The sequence below is a fragment of the Alligator mississippiensis genome, chromosome 4 (genome assembly GCF_030867095.1).
Source record: "Alligator mississippiensis isolate rAllMis1 chromosome 4, rAllMis1, whole genome shotgun sequence".
NCBI lineage: Eukaryota > Metazoa > Chordata > Crocodylia > Alligatoridae > Alligator > Alligator mississippiensis.
In genome coordinates this window covers 151172776-151195244 of record NC_081827.1, presented here as the reverse complement: position 1 = coordinate 151195244, position 22469 = coordinate 151172776, and the positions used below count along the sequence as shown (strand labels likewise).

Genomic DNA, 22469 nt, shown 5'->3' with positions numbered 1-22469 from the left:
ATGCCTGGACACAGGAGGAGGGGTGGATGTCGTATACTTAGACTTCAGGAAGGCCTTCGATATGGTATCCCACCCCATACTGGAGAACAAGTTAAGAGGCTGTGACTTGGATGACTACACAGTCCGGTGGGTGGCGAATTGGCTAGAGGGTCGCACCCAGAGAGTCGTGGTGGATGGGTCGGTTTCGACCTGGAAGGGTGTGGGCAGTGGGGTCCCACATGGCTCGGTCCTTGGACCGATACTCTTTAATGTCTTCATCAGTGACTTGGACGAGGGAGTGAAATGTACTCTGTCCAAGTTTGCAGATGACACAAAGCTATGGGGGGAAGTGGACATGCCGGAGGGCAGGGAACAGCTGCAAGCAAACCTGGACAGGTTAGACAAGTGGGCAGAAAACAACAGAATGCAGTTCAACAAGGAGAAATGCAAAGTGCTGCACCTAGGGAGGAAAAATGTCCAGCACACCTACAGCCTAGGTGGCACGGAAGTGGAAAGGGATCTTGGAGTCCTAGTGAACTCTAAGATGAACATGAGTCGGCAGTGTGACGAAGCCATCAGAAAAGCCAATGGCACTTTATCGTGCATCAGTAGATGCATGACAAATAGGTCCAAGGAGGTGATACTTCCCCTCTAATGGGTGCTGGTCAGACCGCAGTTGGAGTACTGCATGTAATTCTGGGCGCCGCAATTCAAGAGGGATGTGGATAACCTGGAGAGGGTCCAGAGAAGGGCCACTCGTATGGTTAAGGGCCTGCAGACCAAGCCCTACGAGGAGAGACTAGAGAACCTGGACCTTTTCAGCCCCCGCAAGAGAAGGTTGAGAGGCGACCTTGTGGCTGCCTATAAGTTCATCACGGGGGCACAGAAGGGAATTGGTGAGTATTTATTCACCAAGGCACCCCCGGGGGTTACAAGAAATAATGGCCGCAAACTAGCAGAGAGCAGATTTAGACTGGACATTAGGAAGAACTTCTTCACAGTTAGTGGCCAGGGTGTGGATTGGGCTCCCAAGGGAGGTGGTGCTCTCCCCTACCCTGGGGGTCTTCAAGAGGAGGTTAGGTAAGCATCTAGATGGGGTCATCTAGACCCAGCACTCTGTCCTGCCTATGCAGGGGTTGGACTCGGTGATTTATTGAGGTCCCTTCCAACCCTAACATCTATGAATCTATGAATAGTTCTTCATATGAGAACAAATGACATGGTCAAATAGACTCTGACAAGGCTGAGGAAGATGATCCAAGGACTAGAATCTCAGGTGATCCTCAGTGGGATTCTTCCTGTCCCAGGAGGAGGGAGAGGGTGGGAGAAGATAATGAAGATAAACAAATGGTTCAGGGACTGATGTTTTCAGTAAGGCTTTCAGTTAGTAAACTTCAAATATCATAATGGCTGCCATAAGGGACAGAGAACACATTTTCTCCATTGCTGCAAACATATACTAGTGATTTGAAGTTGCAGCAAAATATGTTTAGATAGACTATGCACCAGGAAAATCTTCTTCATTGTTAGAACAGCGAAGCAGTAGAATAGACTGCCTAGGGAAGTCATGGAAACCCTTTCACTGGAAGTTTTCAAGAAGAGGTTGGTAAGCATTACCAGGGATGATTTAAGAATAGTAATGCCTAGACTGTGCTGTGAAGCCCAGTTGGAAGCCCAAGGGCACCTCCACTTTCCCCTTCCACACATACAAATATTTCTTAGAGATCATAATAAGAGCTCTGCAGCCCAGAGCAGGTGGAAATTGGACAGGACCGTGATCAGCAACAAGAGAATGCAACAAATATCTACAACCGTCTTGGTTATGAAGATTAAAGGAGGTAGCATAACTTTATGGAGGGGATAGGATTGGAAAAAAGGAAAATTGGGATGTGTGATATGTGGAGTTGTGTTTGAGGTCACCAAGTTGCAGTCTGTTTGTTGTTTCTTTGCTGTTTTCATATGCTTCTGGAAGTTCCCAGTCGCCACATGGGTCCAGGAAGGAATTTTCCCCCCTTTCTGTCGCTACAGGTATCAGGGCTTTTTCCCTGTCTATCTTCCTCAGAAGCATTGGGTGTTGACTACACCTAAGTCTGGGGATTTTGATTTGGGTATATTGATGTTCCTGTTAGGACTAAAAAACCAAGAGACTCTTGGTTACAGAGGGACTTGCTTCTCTGCTCAGTCTGGTGATCAGGGTAAGACTGATCACTAGGTTTGTGGTAATAGGGAAGTATTTGATTTGAATTCAGATTCGGCTGATTTGGAGGACAGTGATTTGACTCAGAGATTTGGATCACTGTCCCAAATCAATTCAGTCGAATCAGCTTTGGGAGTTTTGGTGCTGATTCGGAGAGATTCGGAGATTTAGCCATAGACTATAATGGAGAATCACTGAAATACCTATAACTTTGTCATTTATTGGCAGATTTGGGTGAAAACAGCAGGGATCATATCCCCTTCTGAGGGCATGAATCCTACCAAGTTTCAAGGAGATAGGTGCATGATTTTCTAGGAAACTGCACCTTAAGCTTCTGAAAGCAAAACTCATGACATGTGTGACTTTGTGTGTTAAGGCAGAGTGGGATGAAAACAGAAGGGATGGTAGCCTGTAACAGGGGGCCTTCTCGGTGATCAGGCAGAAACAGGTCACAAAAGGGATAGAAATGCTGCAGACAGAGGCTTGTATGCTGTTTCTACATCCCTCCTCCAAAGCACTATGATTGGAAGGGGACTCAGGGAAAGATCAGAGTCACTGGCCAGCTACAGACGTCAATCTTTCGCCCCTGCTCTCCTCCTTCTTTTCAGTTTCTGTTCCCCTGAAAGACTGCCTTGAAAATCTCCAAATCTTTTCCCATATCTTTTCTGAATTGATTTGGAGACTGCAAATTAATTCAGAGGGTTTTTTGGTCTCTCAATTCAGTTTGGATTTGGTGATATGGCCTCCGAATCACTCAAATCTTTTCCAAATCGAATCAGCGACCGAAGCTTCACACATCCCTACTGATCAGCACATCTGGAGATAGGAAGAAATTTACCTCACATTCAGATCAGCATAGTCTGTGGTGGGGCTTTTTTTTTTTTTTTTTTCGCCTTCCTCTGTAGCAGGGAGCATGGTCCTCTTCCATAGACCTCTCAAGTTTATTTTAACAGTATATTTCCTGTACTTGCAGAGGCAGGACATTGAGAATGCCCTCATCCCCCTGCTTTACCTGTGACAAAATAGGGTATTTGGAGACATTGTGCCTCCTGGTTGTGCCAGAGAGTTTCTTGTATAGCTTTAAGACTAGGTTATTATTGTATAGAATGTTTTAGATAGGTATAATCCTGCCTTAAGCAAGGGGTTGCATTAAGTGACCTCCTGAAGTTCCTTCTAGCCCGATTTTTCTATGATTCTAGGTCTTGCTCATACCAATTACCGAATTTGGGGTTAGGAAGGAATTCCCCCCCCCCCCCCCCCCCCCCCCCCCCAGGTCAGATTGGCAAGGATGGTGCAGGGTTTTGACTTCCTCTGTAGTGTAGAGAATGTTCTTCTTCCTAAGGTCTTTTGAGCATATATTACCTAACTATAAATATAACATTTAACTATATGTAACAAGCCGCATGTATACAAGATGCTATGGCACAGTAGCATTGGCGGGCACTAACCATAATGGCAATGGTACTGTGCAGTAGTAACAAGCTACTGTGCAGTAGCTCGTTACTACTGCACAGTAGTGTAAAAAGACCCAAAACTGTGCAGGGACGGAACTGCACAGTAGCACTGGTTACTGCTCAGTCATTTAGTACTTGGTTAAGCAAGTATTAAATGACTACACAGTAACAACTGCACAATTTGCCACTTGTGAAGATGTGGCCACAGTGTCATAACTTTGGCAGTGCTTTCATATGCCCTTCTTTCACCCATAGCATGACACTGGGCGTTCTTAGTGTCTCAGATATTGTTCCTTATAGTTGTGGGTGAGGATTTGAAATAGCATGTTTTGGCTTCATTAAAAAATCTTCCCCATAGTACAACACAAATACTGTAGGAACCTTTTTATGCTCCTGGCTTCTTCAAATCTTTCCCTCAGCCCAGTTCACAGGCTTCCCAGTGTCACAAGATGAATATAAATAGGAAACAGATGGTGGCTAAATCATCAGTCATGGTGCATAACATTTCTTTATGCATTTTTATTAATTCAAATATGCGATGTGGTTCTTAACTTTGTCCTTTTCTCTCCCTGTCTCCCTTCCTTCTCCCTGCTCTCCTTGTGTGAGTTGGGTCCTGGGCCCTTTTTTTCTTGGCAGCAGGTTTATACTCTCAAACGATCTTTTACCTTTGCCAGTATTGCAGGGTGCTACCCTTTGAAAACTCACTGGTAATTCTAACATGACAACAAGTGAAACTCCTAGACTGTTGAGGAAAGTGAATGTGGAGAGAATATGCCCCAAATGAAAATATAGCTGTGAGGAACTTTACTTGAGAAGAGCATATAGACTCTGCAGGAGGAAAATTTCTCATGTGAACTAAATTATATATAACATAAGTAAGCCGGGGGAAGGGCAGATAATCATTAGTGCAAGCCCACCAAGCATCAGCCACCAAACCATCAGGTCAAGCTGTACAAGGAAACAAACTCCTACCCCACCCCAGGGAAGGGGCTCTTCCAGGAGTTCAGGGAAACACATATGATGGCAAGCTCACTTGCCTTTACACAAATGCCAGGAGCCTGGGCAAAAAACAGGAGGAGCTGTCCCTACTCCTAAACAGTAATGATTACAATCTCATAGGGATAACGGAGACCTGGTGGGACTCCACCTATGACTGGACCACAGGTATAGATAGCTATACCTTGTACAGGAGAGATGGTGTTGCAAGGAATGGCAGAGGTGTAGCTCTCTATGTGAAAGAGCAATACACTTCCCTACTGGTGGAGATTGGCAACGAAGGAAGGTTCGTTGAGACCCTCTGGGTAAGAATAAGAGGGGGACATGGTGAAGGGGTATAATGGTAGGAGTCTACTACAGACCTCCTAATGAAGAGCAAGAACTCAACCATGAGTTCACCAGGGAACTGGCTGAGGCTGCATGCTCTTGGTGCATGGTTGTCATGGGTGACTTTAGCTACCTGGACATCTCATGGGAAAATCATTCACTCAAATTTGATCGGTTGCACACAATCTGGCAGGGAGTTTTGTCCATGATGAATGGTCACTCCTCAAGGATGCAATCCTTGAAACACAGGAAAGTCTATTCCAACCTGCAGAAAAAAAAGTAGCAAAAGGGCTGGACAACCCCCTTGGCTCAATAGGACCCCCTGCACTTAAAAAAAAAAGAAGCTTATAAGGGATGAAAGACTGGAAACATTACTAAGGAGGAGCACTCAGCACTAGCCCACACCTGTAGGGACCAAACTAGGAAAGCCAAGGCTGAAACCGAGCTCAAACTAGCCACTCAAATTAAGAACAACAAAAAGTCCTTCTTCAAATATGTGGGGAGTCAGAAAAAGAACAAGGGTAACATTGGACCCTTACTAAATCAAGTGGGGCAGCTGATAACCAACACTCAGGAAAAAGCCAATCTCCTTAAAGACTACTTTGTGTCAATCTTCCTTCAGCCCAGTGGGATTACCCTACCTGACAAGAGGCAGGATCACCAGGGGAAGGGCGAGCCTGCACCCATCATTACCACAGATCTTGTGAGGGAACACTTTAAGAGGCTGGGCATACATAAATTATCTGGCCCAGGGGGAACGTGCCCAAGAGTGCTAAAGGAACTAGTTAACATTATAGCACAGCCTATGGTGAGCATATCTGAGAACTCATGGTGCTCGGGCGAGGTGTCTGATGATTGGAAGAAGGCCAGCGTGGTGCCTATCTTCAAAAAAGGGAGAAGGGAAGATCCAGAGAACTACAGGCCAGTTAGCTTGACCTCAATCCCTGGAAAGATCCTGGAAAAAATCATCAAGGAAACTGTGATGGTTTAGCTACATCTGCAAAAATAAATCATACTCATTTGGTTTAATATGAACTGGTTCATTTCCTTTATTTCACTCCTGCCATGACTTTGATGGAATAAGGTAGGGAAATAAACACAGTCCTGAGAAATGAAGAAGATATCACATCTGTGGTTCAGCCAAATAACACTTCTTCACAGTTATTATGTCTCTGTTAGACAACTAACCTCTTGGGTATGTTTAGTTCCCTCTCTTTTTGGGAACTCTCACTTTCTTGGTTGCCTTCCCCATTCTTCTCCACAGGGGTCCCAAGCAAATGGCAATCCTATGCCACCTTGTATTTTCTACTGATATCAAAATGTGGGGTTCACTTCCCTTGGTAAATCCTCATCCACTCTTGTTTCTTTCTTTTTTAGGTCCCTGGGAAGGTACCAGAAGTCTCCAGGTATTGGACTCACCAACTCAGAGGTCTCCATCGTCACCTCACTTCAGCTTCCCAGGTAAGTTTCTCTCTGGGACTCTTCTTCCATTCCTTTCTCTCTGCTGTCTGTTGTCTCTCTCTTGTAGTATCTCCATATTTCTTCTGGGTTTCTTTCTTCTTTTTTCTGGAATTAATTCCAGGCTCTGTTCCCCTTTAAATCCTTCCAGCTGTCTCCTGCATTTCTTGCAGCCAGCCCTCTCCCCTTTCCTCTCTCCATCCATGCAGCTCTTTGTTTTTGTTTTCATCTGGGTCCCTCTCTCCTCCATCTGGGTATCCCCACCCCTTTCTCCCTTCTGGCTCATTTCCAAGGTAAGTTCTCTGTTTCCCTTCACTCCCCCAGATTTCTGTGATGGGGCAGACTTGTTGCCTTGCCACAGAAACCATTACCAACATCTTGACAGAAGGTAATACTCTGAGAGATAGCCAACATGGCTTCATGGCAGGTAGATCTTGTCTGACCAACCTGATTTCCTTCTATGACCAGGTGACCAGACTCCCCCCAGAGATGATGCAGGCACCTATTCTTGATTCCTTTAAGAAACACTTGGATGGCTATCTTGCTTTGATCATTTGACCCCTGCTGACTGCCTACCCTTTTGGCTAGATCCAATGATCTTGCAAGTTCTCTTCCAGCCCTAATGTCTATGAAATCTATGAAGCCAGCTCTCTGCCTTATAATGATTATAAATTCTTTCAGAAACCTCTCCTGTTCTTGGTACTTGCTTGGTGTTGGTTTGTAGTGCTTGGGTACTGTGGATGGCATTCTGCTTTTTCATGATCTTCTAAGTATCTGGCTTTTGGACATCTATAGGGCATTTTAGGCATTCATGCTCAGGGGAAATTCTATTCTAGGACATGAAGAGAAGATCACATAGTTGCACAGACTAGCAACATGAAATAAAGCAAAATGTATACATGCATGCACCTTTTCTCCCAAAGACCATAGCTGTTGGGGCACTTACTGTGGAGGGTAGAGGACCTAGGTTCTGGGCCACTGTAACAGGTCGCTCTCCCCAGTGTCATCCTACCTGTTAATCTGCACCTTTTGTGGGGCGCCCTTGGAGCCTGCTTTGTAGCTCTTATGTCCTGCTCTCTACTCTCCTGCCACGTCTTGATGGAAATTATTGTTGATGTTCTTGCAAGCGGGAGACTTCCCATTGTATTTTGGTATGTTGGGGTCTTTCACCCACCTGGGCCTGACCCCTGTCTTTCTCTAGCTAGGAGTCCTCATCCAAAACCCACCAAACAGGGTTTGGATCTGAGGCTCTAGCCTTCTCCAGTATTGGACCTCGTTATCACTTGACCCCCTTGTCCTCCCTGGGCTCTCCACAGTCCCTGTCTCACTCTGCGCTCTCTCTGGCACTCAGGCTCTCTGCAGTCCTGTCTCACTCTGCAGCCTCTCTGGCACCTGGGCTGTCTGCAGCCCTGTCTCACTTTGTGCCTCACTGACGCCTGGGCTCTCTGCAGCCCTGTCTCGCTCTGCGCCTCACTGGCACCTGGGCTGTCCGCATCCCTGTCTTGCTCTGCGCCCTCTCTGGCACTCAGGCTCTCTGCAGCCCTGTCTCACTCTGCGCCTCACTGGTGCCTGGGCTCTCTGCAACCTTATCTCGCACTGCGCCCTCACTGGTGCCGGGGTCCCCACTCCATAGTGGGTCCCCTCAGTGAGGCCTTCTCCATCCCCTTAATAGCCTCACCCAAGCCACTGGTTTTAAGCAGCAAACAAAACAGAAGCCCCTGGGCTATAACATAAAGCCACCTGGCTATAACATCATTCAAGCCACCCCTGGGGTGCTCCATCCCTCACCAGTATCAGAGGCCGCACCTGCAGTCAGGCCTCTCTCCTTTACTTGGTTTGGTAGAGCTCCTTCCCCCTTGGCTGCTGGCAGGGAACTTCCCTCCTGGCCTCAGCCCTGGTGTTTATATGTGGGCCAGGCCCCATCCCTTCTGGTCAACTAACCTCTGGCAGGTGTGGTCCACTAGCCCCCTCATTACCTAGTTGTCCTGGCAACCTGCACCTGGGTTCTTATATCTACTCCTAGAGTAGCAGGCACCTTAGTGCCCTGCTACACACCTCCCCCCTTAAGACCCAGATTCACCAGGACGGGTCTTCACTCTTGTTCCTGTTCACCCACAATTCGAATACGTAGAGGTGGAGGTTTTCAGGTTCTTCCTGCTCACCTTTTCCCCAAGGCGCACGATGTGCGATTTTTTGGGAGTTGCCCCACCACAGGAAAGCCCCCACCACCCACCCCACTAGCCAAACTTGGCAGGCTGCACTCTCTGTTGGTTGAACTCCCTGCCTACCTTTTGGGGGGTTTTCTCCCTCTCACATCTGGCTTGCCTATATTCAACCCCTGCCTCCTGGCCTGTTTCTTAGGGCAGATTGTGGGATTTCTTGCCTCTCTCAGACTCTTTCCTCACCAGCCTTCCATGCCCAGAAAGTCCTGGCCTTAAAGGGCCGAACCTGTTTCCTCTTGACAGGGTTAGGGTTCCCTGTTACAGCCACCCTCATTGAAAGGGGGCTTTATCCTGTTTGATATTGAAGGCAACACTTTTAGCTACCATATCATGGGTCTGCCATTATGCAGGCAGCTCTCCGGTACTCCTTTTGAAAATTGGGCAGCCAAAAGATGTAGGTATGTGAGAGATATATGGGGCTAGAAATATTCCAGGGATGTTTGGTTTAGTGAAGTAACTGCTGTCCTGGAAAGGAAAAGGGTATGGTTCTAATTTGAGCTCTTGTCCCTAGATGAGTAGAAGATTCCTCCCCAAGTACTGTCCTCTACCAGTTTGTTTGTTTTTTTTCAAGTGATTTATGTTAGTGGCTCAACTTCAAAAGGAGCACTGAAGAAGAGTCTAGATAATAGCTGACCTGTTGTATAGTTAGAGGGATGAGCTATGAAGAGAGGCCCCAGTACAAACCCCTCTGGGTGAAGGGATGCCCTGCATCCTGGATGAACTAACCGTTGAATTATGGAGAGAGGGATCGGGATACATACAGGGCTTTTTAACTCCTGAGGCTGAGTCCACTAGTCATGGGGTTTGGCCCATTTTAAGATCACTACACATCCACAAGGGGTGCATATATATACTGTAGCTATCACTATGTAGGGTCACTTTGTACAACAATGTAGTCACTCATAATGGTCCATGTGCACAGAGCTATGCATCCAGGAATAGGGTGGGTATATAAGTGCCAAAAAAGCACTGTAGATGGCAAAAAGGTCACTTAGATAACCAGAAAAGACTAGAATGTCACCCTAGCAACCCTAGTAAAAAAACATCTAATATTTTTCTTCACCTTGGTGGGGGCAGGGTTCTTTCATTGCTGTAACAAGATTCACCTGTCTTCCTGACCTGAGATCTCATTTGGTACTGTTAGTTCTCTTTCTGGGATCTGGACACTGCAGTGCAGTGAATCCAGAGTCTCAGAAAGATTTAAAAAACTCTCTTAGGTGAGAGGACAGTATATATACCTGGAGCTCCTCAAGCCATTTTGTTTATCGTCCAGCTTCCAAACCAAACTGTTCCCAATTAACTTGCTTAGCATGGTGAAGCTTGTCATGAGTTCAGAAGATGTAAGAAGATTTCTTGTCCAATGAACCTCAAGCAAAGTCTCAGGTTAAACCCTACCTTCATTTCAAGAAGGAAGAGGATCACATAGTTTTGATAGCCATTATTATTTTGTATTTGTTCTGAGACCTGGAACCCTCAAGCTGGTTGCATACATACTCCTAGAAGGAGAAAATCCTAAATATTCTTTAAAACCGCTGTAGCTTTTACCATTTGTTTTTAAACTGCATCACAGGAGGCCCCAAAGCTATGAAGCTTACAATATGATTTTAAGAAAGGCCTGTTTTATTTTATTAGAACCCCACAAACTCATTGACAGTTTATTTGAAAATCAGGAGAAAATCCAGTGCCAACATAGAGAGTATGCTGTAAACTAGGGAGAAGACACTTGGCTGAATATTTGATCAACACCAATGAAGTGTTGATAGAAAAATCCTTAACTAATTGGCTACATTTGCAAAAAGGGCCCATGACCACCCACTCAATGTAATGGAACCTTAATGAGAGAAACGGTGACTTTTATAGAAGAAAACAGATTTTGAATCCCACTGCTACATGCAAAATAAAACCTGTGACCAAATAGGATTACTAAGTTCCTCATTCATACATACACATATAACCTTTCTGCTAAGCTCTGAATGGCAGTAACAAGGGCTGGGTTCAAATTTAGGGGTTTTACACAAATTTTCTATTTGGCTTGAGCCTCCACTCAGAAACCTATGAACAGGGTATCCCTAACTGAATAAGTTTGCCCACTCACAAGCAATAGCAGCAATTCTTAAAAAGTGAGGAGAGAAAGAGGGGCAATAAAACAATACTGGGAGAAACCTTAATAGTTAGTAGCCTGCCTCAACTAAAGTTTATCACTGTCAATGCTATCAAAAATCTGCCCTGATTCCAGGCACAAAAAGTGTGATAGTCCCGTAGTAGGGAACACTGTTGGATGATTACAAAGCAAATGCAGAGAAACTCTGTCTAACTCAGCCGCTACAGGGTATTGTTTCCTCCCAGGGACTGTACTGCCTACACCAGCAAAAAGGTAGGTGCTAGTTAGGGGAGCCCATTCCAGAGGTTGCTATACTCCTGAACATGGGGGCTCACTGTCACTGCTTGCCTCTGCTACTGGGATCACCAATGCTGTTACTGTTCATCGCTGGAGTCACTGTTAGAGAATATTGCTCTACTGCTGTTTCTCCACACCATCACTGGGAAATGCTGCTTATCACCACCATGGCACTGCTTAGTAGAGGTTTGTGAAGTGGGCCCTATTCAATTCAGATTTGGATTAGGCCCGAATCGGGGACAGTGATTCAATTCCTTGATTCAGATCCTTGTGCCTGATTCAATTTGGCCGAATCTATAGATGCGATGCTGATTTGGAGAATCAGCAATTTGGATGTAGACACAGCTTTAAATGTTTATTCTACATACCTCGAGGTACCAGGTGCAGCTCATGAATGCTGCAATGCTGGGGTGGAGGAGCATCCCACATGACAGCGGAGGGGGCCCCCCATGTGCTGGGCGGCAAACCCGGAAGTGGAGCAGAAGTACTTCCAGTCTACTTCTGGATCCAGGCGGGAGCATGGGGGGGCATACCCTCCTGGCTCAGTGATTGGCTGTGGAGGGACCCCAGATGCCCCCCAAGACCCAGGAGGCACCAGTTGCCAAGCCAGGAGGGGGGGGGGGGGGAGGCGCCCAGCGCGCTCCTCGGCAGACCCGGAAGTGGATCAGAAGTGCTTCTGGTCCACTTCTGGGTCTTCTGGTGAGCACATGGGGGACCCCCTCCCCCCCCCCACACACTTCTGTGGGACACTCCATGTGCCCCAGCATTGCAGCATTCACAAGCCACCTGGTACCTTGAGGTATGTACAAAAAACATTTAAAGCTGTGTCTAGGTCCAAATCGCCGAATCTTTTCAAATTGATTTGGAGTGTTCCAATTCAATTCAGAGAGATTAAAAGGTCCTCTGATTTGATTCGGATTTGGAGATTCAGCCACTGAATCAGGCCAAATCTCTGCCAAATTGAATCAGAGACTGAAGCTGTGCACAGCCCTGCTGCTTAGTGCCAACACCACAAGTCTTTCAGTTGCTTATGCAACCCGGCTCTTTTAGAGCTTGAACTATTCCACAGGAGGTTCAAGAATTTCAGCTCATTCAGTAATAAGCGGAGGCTTGGTCCTACCATGGGTTGTTAAGCACAGCAATAGGGGGAAATACACTACTGTACTACTTTGGGTCAAAATTTACTACTTTGGGAAAAAGTTTCTATTTAGGAATCCTACACTTTATTAGGCAAAAAACTAAAACATAAGAAGAATTTCAGAGGTCTATAATTAACTCAAAGCCCTGTGTAATTGCACGGTTTGTACTGGCCTAACAGCATTCCTAGGCCAGCCTCAACTATTAGGGTGCCTATATATATGTATAGAGGCTGCTCCAATGCGCTGTAATTATGGCACATCGGAGAAGACTCAGTCGAGTCTGCTGGAGTGTGGTAGTTAGTGCACTCCAGCAGGCTCCAGTGTCATTTGTATCAGCATCCCTGCGCTGAAAAATGGTGGCAGGGATGCTTTAATTAACGTGCCCCTGTTGTCATTTTTCAGTTCAGGGAGACTGATACAAGTGACGCTCACGGCACTCTAGTCAGAGTGGCTCTCAGAGCTGCTGTGATTTAAAGTGACCCGCACAAACCCTGGAGTATGTGTATAAATGCCCATATTGACTGCACCAGGGAGTGAGACCTGAGAAGTCACTAACATATAAGAGGTACCCTGACACTCACAAGATGTAGTTTCAGGGATAGGTAACCTTTTCTCACTTTAAGCTCATGTGTTAATATAGAAACAAACAGGGCCCCTCGAAAGAGGCTTCCTCTTGAACCACTGCACAGTGATAAATTATACTTTCCTTAGCATGGAGATCTGTCATTCATGTCACTTTGGTACATTATTCCTAAAACAAATAAGTTATTCAGTGTATTTTCCATCTCTTCTATCCCAGGTGACTTTGCATCCCTCAGGCTGTTGAATGGTGAGAACCAGTGTGATGGGCGAGTTGAGATTTTTCTTGATGGCGTGTGGGTCAGAGTCCTGGATGACGAGTGGAACATGAATGATGCCAACGTGGTGTGCAGGCAGCTCCAATGCGGTATTGCTGAGAAGGCCTATAATCCTTCAAAATCTGAGCGAGGGACAGGCCCTGTATGGCTGAGAAGTATCCACTGCTCCGGATATGAATCTCGTCTGACACTCTGCAACACTTCTGTGTCTGAGACAGCACAGGCAGGAATTGCTGAGGATGTCGGTGTCATTTGCTCAGGTGACTTTCCCTGAAAATCCTACAAACCTCCTCTCCGTGGCTGTCCCATGGCCTGCTGATAGACTTATTTGAGCTCTTATCTCACCAGATCACAAAGAGATATGCATCTCAGGGCCAAAATGTGGCAAACTTTGAGTAAAATTATATGTATTCATTACCAGAAAAAGTATTACCACATTGTAGCGTTAGTGCACTGAATCCCCTTCTTTCCCTTTCCACTTGCATTTTATATATTAGCACTGGTCTCTGTTTATCAAAGCTCTTCTTTTTCATAAAAAATTCAAAATGTTAGTAAATGGTTTGTTTTTATTGTAAATATGGTCAAAAAAATAAAAAAAAACAAAATAAAACATTGCAAATAAAAATATATGTACTCATTATTTTCTGTTCATCTTTACTGAGGAAATAAGCATGATTAATTCCAAGTGAAGAATGAATAAATTAAAAAAAAATCCTTTGGCTTCTAAATCTAAAAGCTTTTAATAATGTCCCATCCAGAATCAGCGAAGACTAATAAGACAAGGAAAACATAACCCATTGTGATCAAAAGCATTGTCGATATTGCCAATATATTTATAGATTTAAACATAATTTGGATTAATCCAATATCATACTGGGCACATCTACATGTGCTATTAATGCGATAAAATCTTAACTGTGCAGTAAAATACTGTGCAGTAAGTCTTCCCTAGAAGCAAGTCTACACAAGTTCCCTATTGGGAACAAATCTACTTCCAATCAGAGCAACAGAGCAGCAGCCAGAAGCAGCTGTCTCTTTGCCCTAGACATATTGGGAAATGTCCTGATGTGCATGATCTGGGAGACAGCTGCTGCAGCAGAACTCTCCCAGGCCCATGCACATGTGAACAAGCTTCATGCCAGTGGGGCTTCCTTGCACAGCCTGGAGCTAACCAGGAACTGTTTCCCTTCTGAGGCAGCTCCCAGCCAGCTCCAGGCTGCATGGTGCAGAAGGGGGACAGTTCCTGGCCAGCTGTGGGCTGGTCAGGGAAATCCCAACACATCCCAGAGTTGGCTTGGAGCTGCCCCAGAAGTGGGACAGCCCTCAGACAGATCTTGAGTCCCAGTGCTGCTTGGCTCCTGGTTCCTGTGGGAAGCCAGAAGCTGAGCAGTGCCAAGATGGGAAGTGGGGGGAGGGGAGAGAGCTACCCATCCCAGCACTGCTCAGCTCCCAGCTTCTGGGGAAAGCCAAGAGCTGAGTAGCACCAGGACTGGGGGATTTTCCTCTTCCCTGTAATCCTCAAATGATGGGGTTGACCAGGAGAAAATTTGCTCCCAGCCACGTGCTACTAAATAATATCTACTGCTCAGTTAGTTTACTACCTATATTAAACAGGTAGTAGCTAACTATTTTTATTTGCTGGTAATGCTATTTATTCAAAGCTGCACAGGCTATCCTCCTGAAAGGAGTATTATATGAGAATTATATTCAAATGCATGCTTCTCATGAATCTTTCAATTTCAGTATATCTGAAGTACAGTATGACCTATTCCTGCCCGCACTGAATTAGCTGAAGAATTGCATTTGACTTCACCTCAAGTAGAAATTATCCTTAATTTTGTGGAACTTTATTGCAGGGCCTTGCATCAATAAAGAAAAACATTCATACTAAAAGCATTTGAGCATTATAGTGTCATTAGCGATAGGCATAAAAGATGTTATCAATATATTGCGCATTCACAAATGGGATTTTCCCCTGCAGGAAGCAGACGGATCAGACTGGTGAATGGGGCAGGTCGCTGTGCTGGAAGAGTAGAGATTTATTACAGGGGCACCTGGGGGACTGTCTGTGATGATTCCTGGGATCTACTGGACTCCAATGTGGTTTGCAAACAGTTGAGATGTGGATATGCTATCAAGGCAGCTGCCTCTACTCTTTATGGTGAAGGTTCAGGGAAGATCTGGCTGGATGATGTGAACTGCTCTGGAAATGAATCCAAGCTCTGGGAGTGCCCTTCCAGGGGCTGGGGGCAGCATGACTGCAGACACAAGGAGGATGTAGGAGTGCTCTGCTCAGGTTTGTTCTATGATTGCTTTCATGAGTCTGTTTACTGAGGAATGTAATGGTGAAGTAGGATGTTTCATGGGAGAAACTGTAATAGGAAACACTCTTTTGGTACACCTGTCTTTCTCATATCTACTTCCTTAGCTAAGTCACTTGACTAAATACTGGCACTGATGTTATCATTTCCCTCAGTTTTCTTCCCATAGTACAGTATTATATGTATCATAACCTTTCCTTAGTGTTAGAGGTGCTGGCACCTGCTTGTCAGGTATCTCTGCAGGTAAATATAGATAAATAGAGACATTCCAGAGGTGACCACTGCATTTTTAAGAATCTCTCTTATCTCTGGGATTTCATTCTTCACAACACAATTTCAATAGACTCAGACCACTTACATACCATTTTCTGCATTTCCTTCTAGATTTCGTAAGTCTGAGGCTGGTGAATGGTGGTGGCTGTGCCGGGAGGCTGGAGGTTTTTTACAATGGGACATGGGGAAGTGTTTGCTCCAATCAGATGACTCAAGTCACTGCAACAATTGTATGCAAACAGCTGAGCTGTGGAGATGAAGGAGAAATTGCAACAGACTTTGCATACGGACAGGGTTCTGGCCTCACATGGCTGGACCGCATTGAGTGTCATGAACATCACAGCTCCCTTTGGCAGTGCCCATCAGAGCCATGGGACCCAAAGTCATGTGATAACAGAGCAGAAGAGACCCATATTACCTGCACCGGTAATTCTAAAGCTATCTGTTTATAACTATATGTATAAGTATACATGCATATGTCACATGTTTAATTCATTGAAAGGTTATGATAGCATTATTTTCTATTTACTTTTCAGTATAGATACATTTACATTTCCAAGAGTGACACAATCATTTTTTATTGTCTACCAGATGAGCAAGAAAATGGAAAAAGAGTCCAAGAGAATAGACTGTGGCTTAAAAAGACAATACTCAGGGTACCACAGCATGCTATCCTGATGCAAAGGAAGGGTAGGAACTGCAGAAAGAGACCAGCTTAGTGAAGTAGTGAGCCCTTCAGTTACTTCAGAATGAAAGAGAAATTTCACAAAAAGTAGAAAATTGGACGTATTTCTAAGGATGTGTATAAGTATAAAATATGGGAAATTATAGAGAAAAACAAAGCAGCCAATGTATGAACTGAGAAGGAAATACCAAGGAACATAAAAGACAACAAAAAGCATTCTGCAAGTACAGTAAAAGTAGGAGGAAGACAAAGGAATGTGTAGGTCCCTTACACACTGGGTATGTCTACACAAGATGCTTTCCTGTGCATTAGACATCTAATGCTCAGTAAAGCATCACTGTCTACACATGCATGGCAATTACTGCACATTTGATTAGTCTAATGTACCATTTGCTAGTACCAATATATACAGGTACAAGAAAAATGCACATTAATGCACAGTAGTGCACATGTAGCCACTGATGTTGGGCACAGACTATGCCCAGTTAGCCACAGAAGTAGAGGCCCAGCCTCCTACTTGGTACACAGCCATGTACCTGGTAGTTTCTATAGCCACGTGTCAGGGACAGCTCGCTGGCTGGCCCTGGATGGCCACCAGACGCCTGCCCTGACCCCCAGGCCTGTGCCAGCTTCTGTCTACCATCTGGGTACCATGGCCCAACAATGTGGGCATGTGCTGGGTGCTGCAGCCCCCACAGACCCCAGCTCTGCTCCCTGGGGCCTGTGCCAGAAGCTGCCTTCCCCATGGGCTCTGTCTCCAGTCCTAGCCCTGGCCCAGCCTAGCCACTGGCAGCCACCTGCAGCCGAGCACTAAGGCTCCCAGTGGGCTTGGGAGGAGATGCAACACCACCTGCAGTGGCCAGGACCCCTATATGCTGCTCCTGAGCATGGTCCCCCAGCAGCCCGGGCTGCTGGCCACCTTTTGCCCAGCTGCCATGCAGCCCCTGAGTAGGAACTGGCCATAGCTGGGGCAGCTCTCCACAAGGGCCCTGCTGACCCTGGCCCCATGGAGGAGGAGTGGGAGCATGCTGAGTGGGTTGGGCAGTGTCCTCCCTTCCCCCTGGGTGAGTTCCCAGCCCATTGGGGTTCCTGCGTCATGTGTACCTGCATTGGTTTCAGCAGAGACTGGGATGCCTGGCTTCTCTCCCCGGGGCCCATGCCATAGGTTTCATAGTTTCATAGTAAATAGGGTCAGGAGGGACCTGAACAGATCATCTAGCCTGACCCCCTGCCACAGGCCTCCACCCCACTGCCCTTCCCTCCCAACAGTTGTCAATGCACCAGTGTAAATAGTTTCATGCAGAAAAGGGTGCTTTCTTTGTGGTGGGCTTTCGGGTTAGGGGTGGGTTTTGTTTTTGGAAAGTGAAGGTTAGAGGCAGTCTGTTGCTGGGGAGGGAGGGCAGGTCTGTTGCTGTGTTGTGGAGGGAAATAAAGTTTGGTGTTTCTTGAAAAATGTCATCAATGTGTGTGCTGTTGTGGTTGTGTTGTGGGTCTGGGGTTCATGGGTAGCTGCCCAGGCCCCCTACTATAGATGGTGTAGGAGGAGGTGGTTCACAAGTGTGCCATGGACATGGTGCCCTGGCGAACTCAAGGCAGGTGGTGAAGGTGCGCCAGTATCTCTTGAGGCATCCAAAGGCACACTCAACCAGTGAATAACTCCAGACTAAGCACATGTTGAAGTGTGCCTGGCGTGGGTTGAACTGGCCAGTGCAGAGGTGCATGAGCCATGGTAGTAGTGGGTAGGTGAGGCCCCCAGTGAAGTGCACTCAGCTGCAGGTATGGGATACCTGGTGTGAAGTGGCTGTTTTCCATGAGGGCTGGCAGGGTGCAGTTTAATGTTTCAAATCAGCAGAGTCGGTTGGTTGAGGTACTTGGAGAGACATTGCTTATCTTTAAGAACTCATGGAATTCAGGTGAGCATAGGTGGTGGAAGGCAAGGGTTAACAGGGATTAGTTTCCCCTGCCCCCAGCTTATTTTGCTGCAGCTGAGGATAGCAGCAGCACCACAGCACCGCGGTCCTGCCGTACCCAGCACCACTCATTGTGAAGCTCCACTGCTCCAGCGTCACTACCATGCCCTGCTGCCACAGTGCTGCGCCAAGCACCCCTGCTGTGTGCTCCTCCACTGCTGCCAAAGCCCCCCAGATAATATTTTCTCCCACTGCTAATGCAGGTGAGATCCCAAATAACTGGAAAAGGGTAAATACAGTGCTCCCCTATGATGAAGGAAGAAGGGGGACCCAGGGAAATAAAGAACCATCAGCCTAATCTTGATAGCTGGAAAAGGAAGAAGACAGGGCAGGGAGGTACCTCAGAGACTAACTGGTTCAAAGAGGCAAGAGCTTTCATAAGCAACAGCCTACTTAATCATATGCTATGAATGGATTTGCAAAAAGAAGGGGTTTAAAAGGAAGATAAACGGGGAGCTGGGTATTGCAAAAGGAGTAAAAAAATAGATCTCACACCTTGAGAGACAAGGTAGTTAACACCTGGAAGAAACATTTAGTCCAGGCAAAGAGGTAAGTATCTGTAGACTATTGCGATAATAGGTAACACAGTCCAGTCTGTGGATGTTTTCTTGTTCTACAATTTTGTGTTCAGCTGGAGTTAACAGCTTGTCTGGATAATGGGATATGAATCCATAGTCCCTGTTGAAACTATAGGTAAAACAATCCATTCTGTGGATGATTTTTGTTTCTCAATTTTGCATTCAAGGTGTTTTTTAAAGTTTTATTGTTTATGGACAACTACACTGAGGAAGGTGCTGAAATATTCAGGCAGGTTAAATTCTTTTGTCATGTGATTTTGTGCATTTCTGGAAATGATGTCAAATCACTGTCCATTCATTCTTGTATTTAGGGAGTATCATCCAGCCAATGTGGACAGCAGAGGGGCACTGGGAGCAGTTCATGACATATATGAAAATGATAGCAAATAAGCTGAATGGACCCCAGATAGAATTATAGTAAAGTAGGGCTAGAAGGGACTTCTGAATCATCCCCCCACCCCCACCCCATACAATTCCTTGTCTAACCTATTCCTTGAAACTACACAGTCAACCCTGTTCTACACCTATAAGGCATAGTGCCCAAAGACACCAAAGGTACCCTAACTTGCATCAGGTAAAGCAGCAAGAGAAGGGTTGTCAGTGTCCCGTCACTGCAAGAATTGTTAAAATACACTTAAGCAATCTACACTACAGAAGAAAGTAAACCCCACACCGTCTGTACCAATCTGAACATGGGGTAAAATTCCTTCCTCACCCCAAGTATGGTTATTGGTCTGACCTTGAGCATAGGGGCAAAACCCTCTAACTAGGAACTTCTGCATTTTAGTCCCAGGAGGCATACTGGCACCCCCAAATCAAAATCCCCAGCCTTGTCATCAGCCAATATCCAATATTTCTAAGAAGTGAAAAAAATCCCTGTCCCTGTAGCAATGGGAAGGGGAAAAAGCTGTGTGTTGCCTCATTGGCAACCTGCTAAGCCAAGAAACATGGGAAAAATAAACATGGTGTTTTAATTTGTGTGGTCTGCTATGCTCTGGTGATGATGTCTGTGTTTATGAAAGGGAATAACTTGCATCTAGGGCCGTAGCAAAGGCTGGTGACTTGGTGAGAACTGGAGTTAGGTAGTTAGTTGTTGTAGAGATGTCATTTGAGCTTGGGATGCTGCCTGTAAACCAGACAGGCTTGTCTCCCCAAACTCTCTTGCAATAGTCATCATTGTGCAGGTGGGGTTAAAAGTCGTTAATGATGTGTGAGATGTATTCAAGTTAGGTGCTGTAGGTGATGACCAGAGAGATTGTGTTGTCCTTGTCAGAGGGTTGGTTCTGTAGTAGCTCAGCAAGGTCTGAGTATGGCTGTATTGATTTTTGAGAGGCTGTAGTTTGAGGATTGTATTGTAAGTATAGGAAACCCTGTTTCAGGTTCCTAAGGTATGCATCCCAGTTGGTGGGATCAGAGCAGGTATGTGTTGGGACCGAGGGTCGGTCTGAGGCTATGGCTAGTAGCCCGGACCGTCAGGTGGGGGTTTTCCATGACGGAGTAGAGTTAGGCACGGAGGCGTATTGGTTTTACAAAGAAAGCTTTACTTACACTGCCGATGGTCACAGTGCAGGAAGGAAACTTGCTTGAGTTGCAGTTGCACACAGACAAACACAAGTGAGATCTCTTCTGAACCAAACCGAACCGAGATGAGTCGTCGATATACGACTCTGCACGCTGAACACGGGGGATACGTCAAATTTCCACTATGACGGGGAGTGGCTAGAAGCTGATCAGGCCCCTATATCCTCCTCCAAGACACACGCGGAGTTTGCTAGGCTCCACAGCGCGCTCAGAGTTCCCCACGAGGTGGTTGTGGAGTCCTCCAACTTGGGCGGAAGCTGCTCTAACCTTTTATACAGCTAGCGAGCCAATTGCTAGCCGCCACGTAGGAATAATTTAGAATTGACCAATAGTGGGACACTAATTTGCATACGTGTGGCGGGAACTCTTTTGCATCGGGGTTTTCTCTCTGCAGCTGAGAAATCCACCGTGCAAAGAAAGCTCCATGTAGCAGGAAAATTCCAATGTGCCGAGGCACTAAAAATCATTGGGTTATGACATGCCCCCTTGCCGATGGCACAGCTGGAATTTAAACCACATGCGCGTCGTTTGAGTCGTTATGAGCTCTCTCGGCTGGTTCATAAGTTAAACGGTTAAACACAAATTCAGACAACAAAATAAGTTCGTCCTCTAAGGATCGAACCAGATAATAGCCGGCACTGACACATAGACACATAATTATGTTCATAACAAGAAATTCAACTATCAGGACTTCAGTAGGCGTCATGGCGAAGTCACAAGTCAAGTCCTCGCTTCTTCAATGATGTTCTCCGTCTCTCTCTCGGGACTTCCCTCCACCACGCACTTTGAGTCCCGGACCTGTGAAAAGAAAATCCTCAAAACAATAAATTAACCTATATTACAATATTTACATGGAACCGTGCGTGATAGGGCAGTCAGCAAGATTTGTCACCGCTCCCCTCTTTTTACAGCACACAATACAGGTGCTCGGGCACGGCTCCACTCTGGACGATTTTTCTCTTGCATGCTCATAGATACAACCGACACGGAAGTGGATGGCAAACACCGCGGGGTTTTATCCACGTTCAGCAAGACAAAAACGTCGATGACAACATCGAGCACTCGTCGTCTAGCTTGTTTGGATACTGAAAACCCAGTTCGTAGGCCAGTTGCCATTGGCCTGTGTCTCCCAGGACTCGGAGCTGTCGTTTGGTGAGCCCAGAATGGTTTATGAGGAACCCAAACATGATTCGCTCTTCGGGCATTCTCTGCGGCAACGGTTGATAATCAGATTCGCTATGGCTTGCGCCCTGAGCTTCGATCGGGTATATAGTAGATTGATGCTCCCAGTCACTGGGTGTTTTCGACTTCATCAGGATGCGCAATCGCGAAAGCTGACGTAAAAGGTTGCTTGCAGGTTGACCAACCATTGGGTTGAGGAAAATCCAGATGATGACGGTGTTCTTTCCTCCATAGACCTCAACACAGGCTTTCACACTGTTTAAATTGATTGGAACTGTCCCAGGATTTCGCAGATAGCGGTGAGGCCATGGCCCTCTCTGCTGGGATGATGTTAGTCCCAATACACATGCTCTGGGGTTCCAGGAGTAGTATGAGATCCTGACCATGGCCAGCAAAAGCTGCTCCGCACTAGCTTTCTCTGGCCGGCCGTCATGCCATGCGTGAGATTCCTGACCGAGTTGTCCTGCGGCAAGCACCGGAAGCAGAATGGGCCAATGAGTGTTGAACGTCACTGTATTGATGTCGATGGCATGCCCTCTACTCCACGAGGCCCGCCGGATCAGGAAGCTTGCTTCTTCTAAGTCCAACAAATCGGACCTGAATTCCACAACTAGGCGTCCCATCCACACGGCTAGGGTCTCTTCGGGCTTGATCTTTGACTCCTCGTACAGTTCCTGCAACTCAGTTCGAGTACGAGCACGATAGGTGGTAGTACAAGCTGCACTCGATGGATCAGTTGCCTGGCAGGTCGGTGTCACAGGGCGAACTGCTGCTAGAGCCATTATTGATTCTGGTAGGAGGGGTGGATGCTCTCCTCCGCTCGATGCTCCCTCCCTGTGGCAAGAAGGCGGG

The 22469-nt window shown here is 46.3% G+C and overlaps 1 protein-coding gene across 2 annotated transcripts in view; it reads left to right on the top strand.

Annotated features, from left to right (window-relative positions):
• The window catches only part of LOC102562873 (antigen WC1.1), a 47452-nt gene that overhangs the window by 6620 nt on the left and 18363 nt on the right, over nucleotides 1-22469 (top strand). For both annotated transcript variants that reach the window (XM_059726795.1, XM_019485828.2), the window contains exons 4-7: nucleotides 6331-6414; nucleotides 12970-13287; nucleotides 15009-15323; nucleotides 15733-16047. In XM_059726795.1, coding sequence (XP_059582778.1) covers nucleotides 6331-6414; nucleotides 12970-13287; nucleotides 15009-15323; nucleotides 15733-16047 — 1032 coding nt within the window. The remainder of the gene's footprint in view (nucleotides 1-6330; nucleotides 6415-12969; nucleotides 13288-15008; nucleotides 15324-15732; nucleotides 16048-22469) is intronic.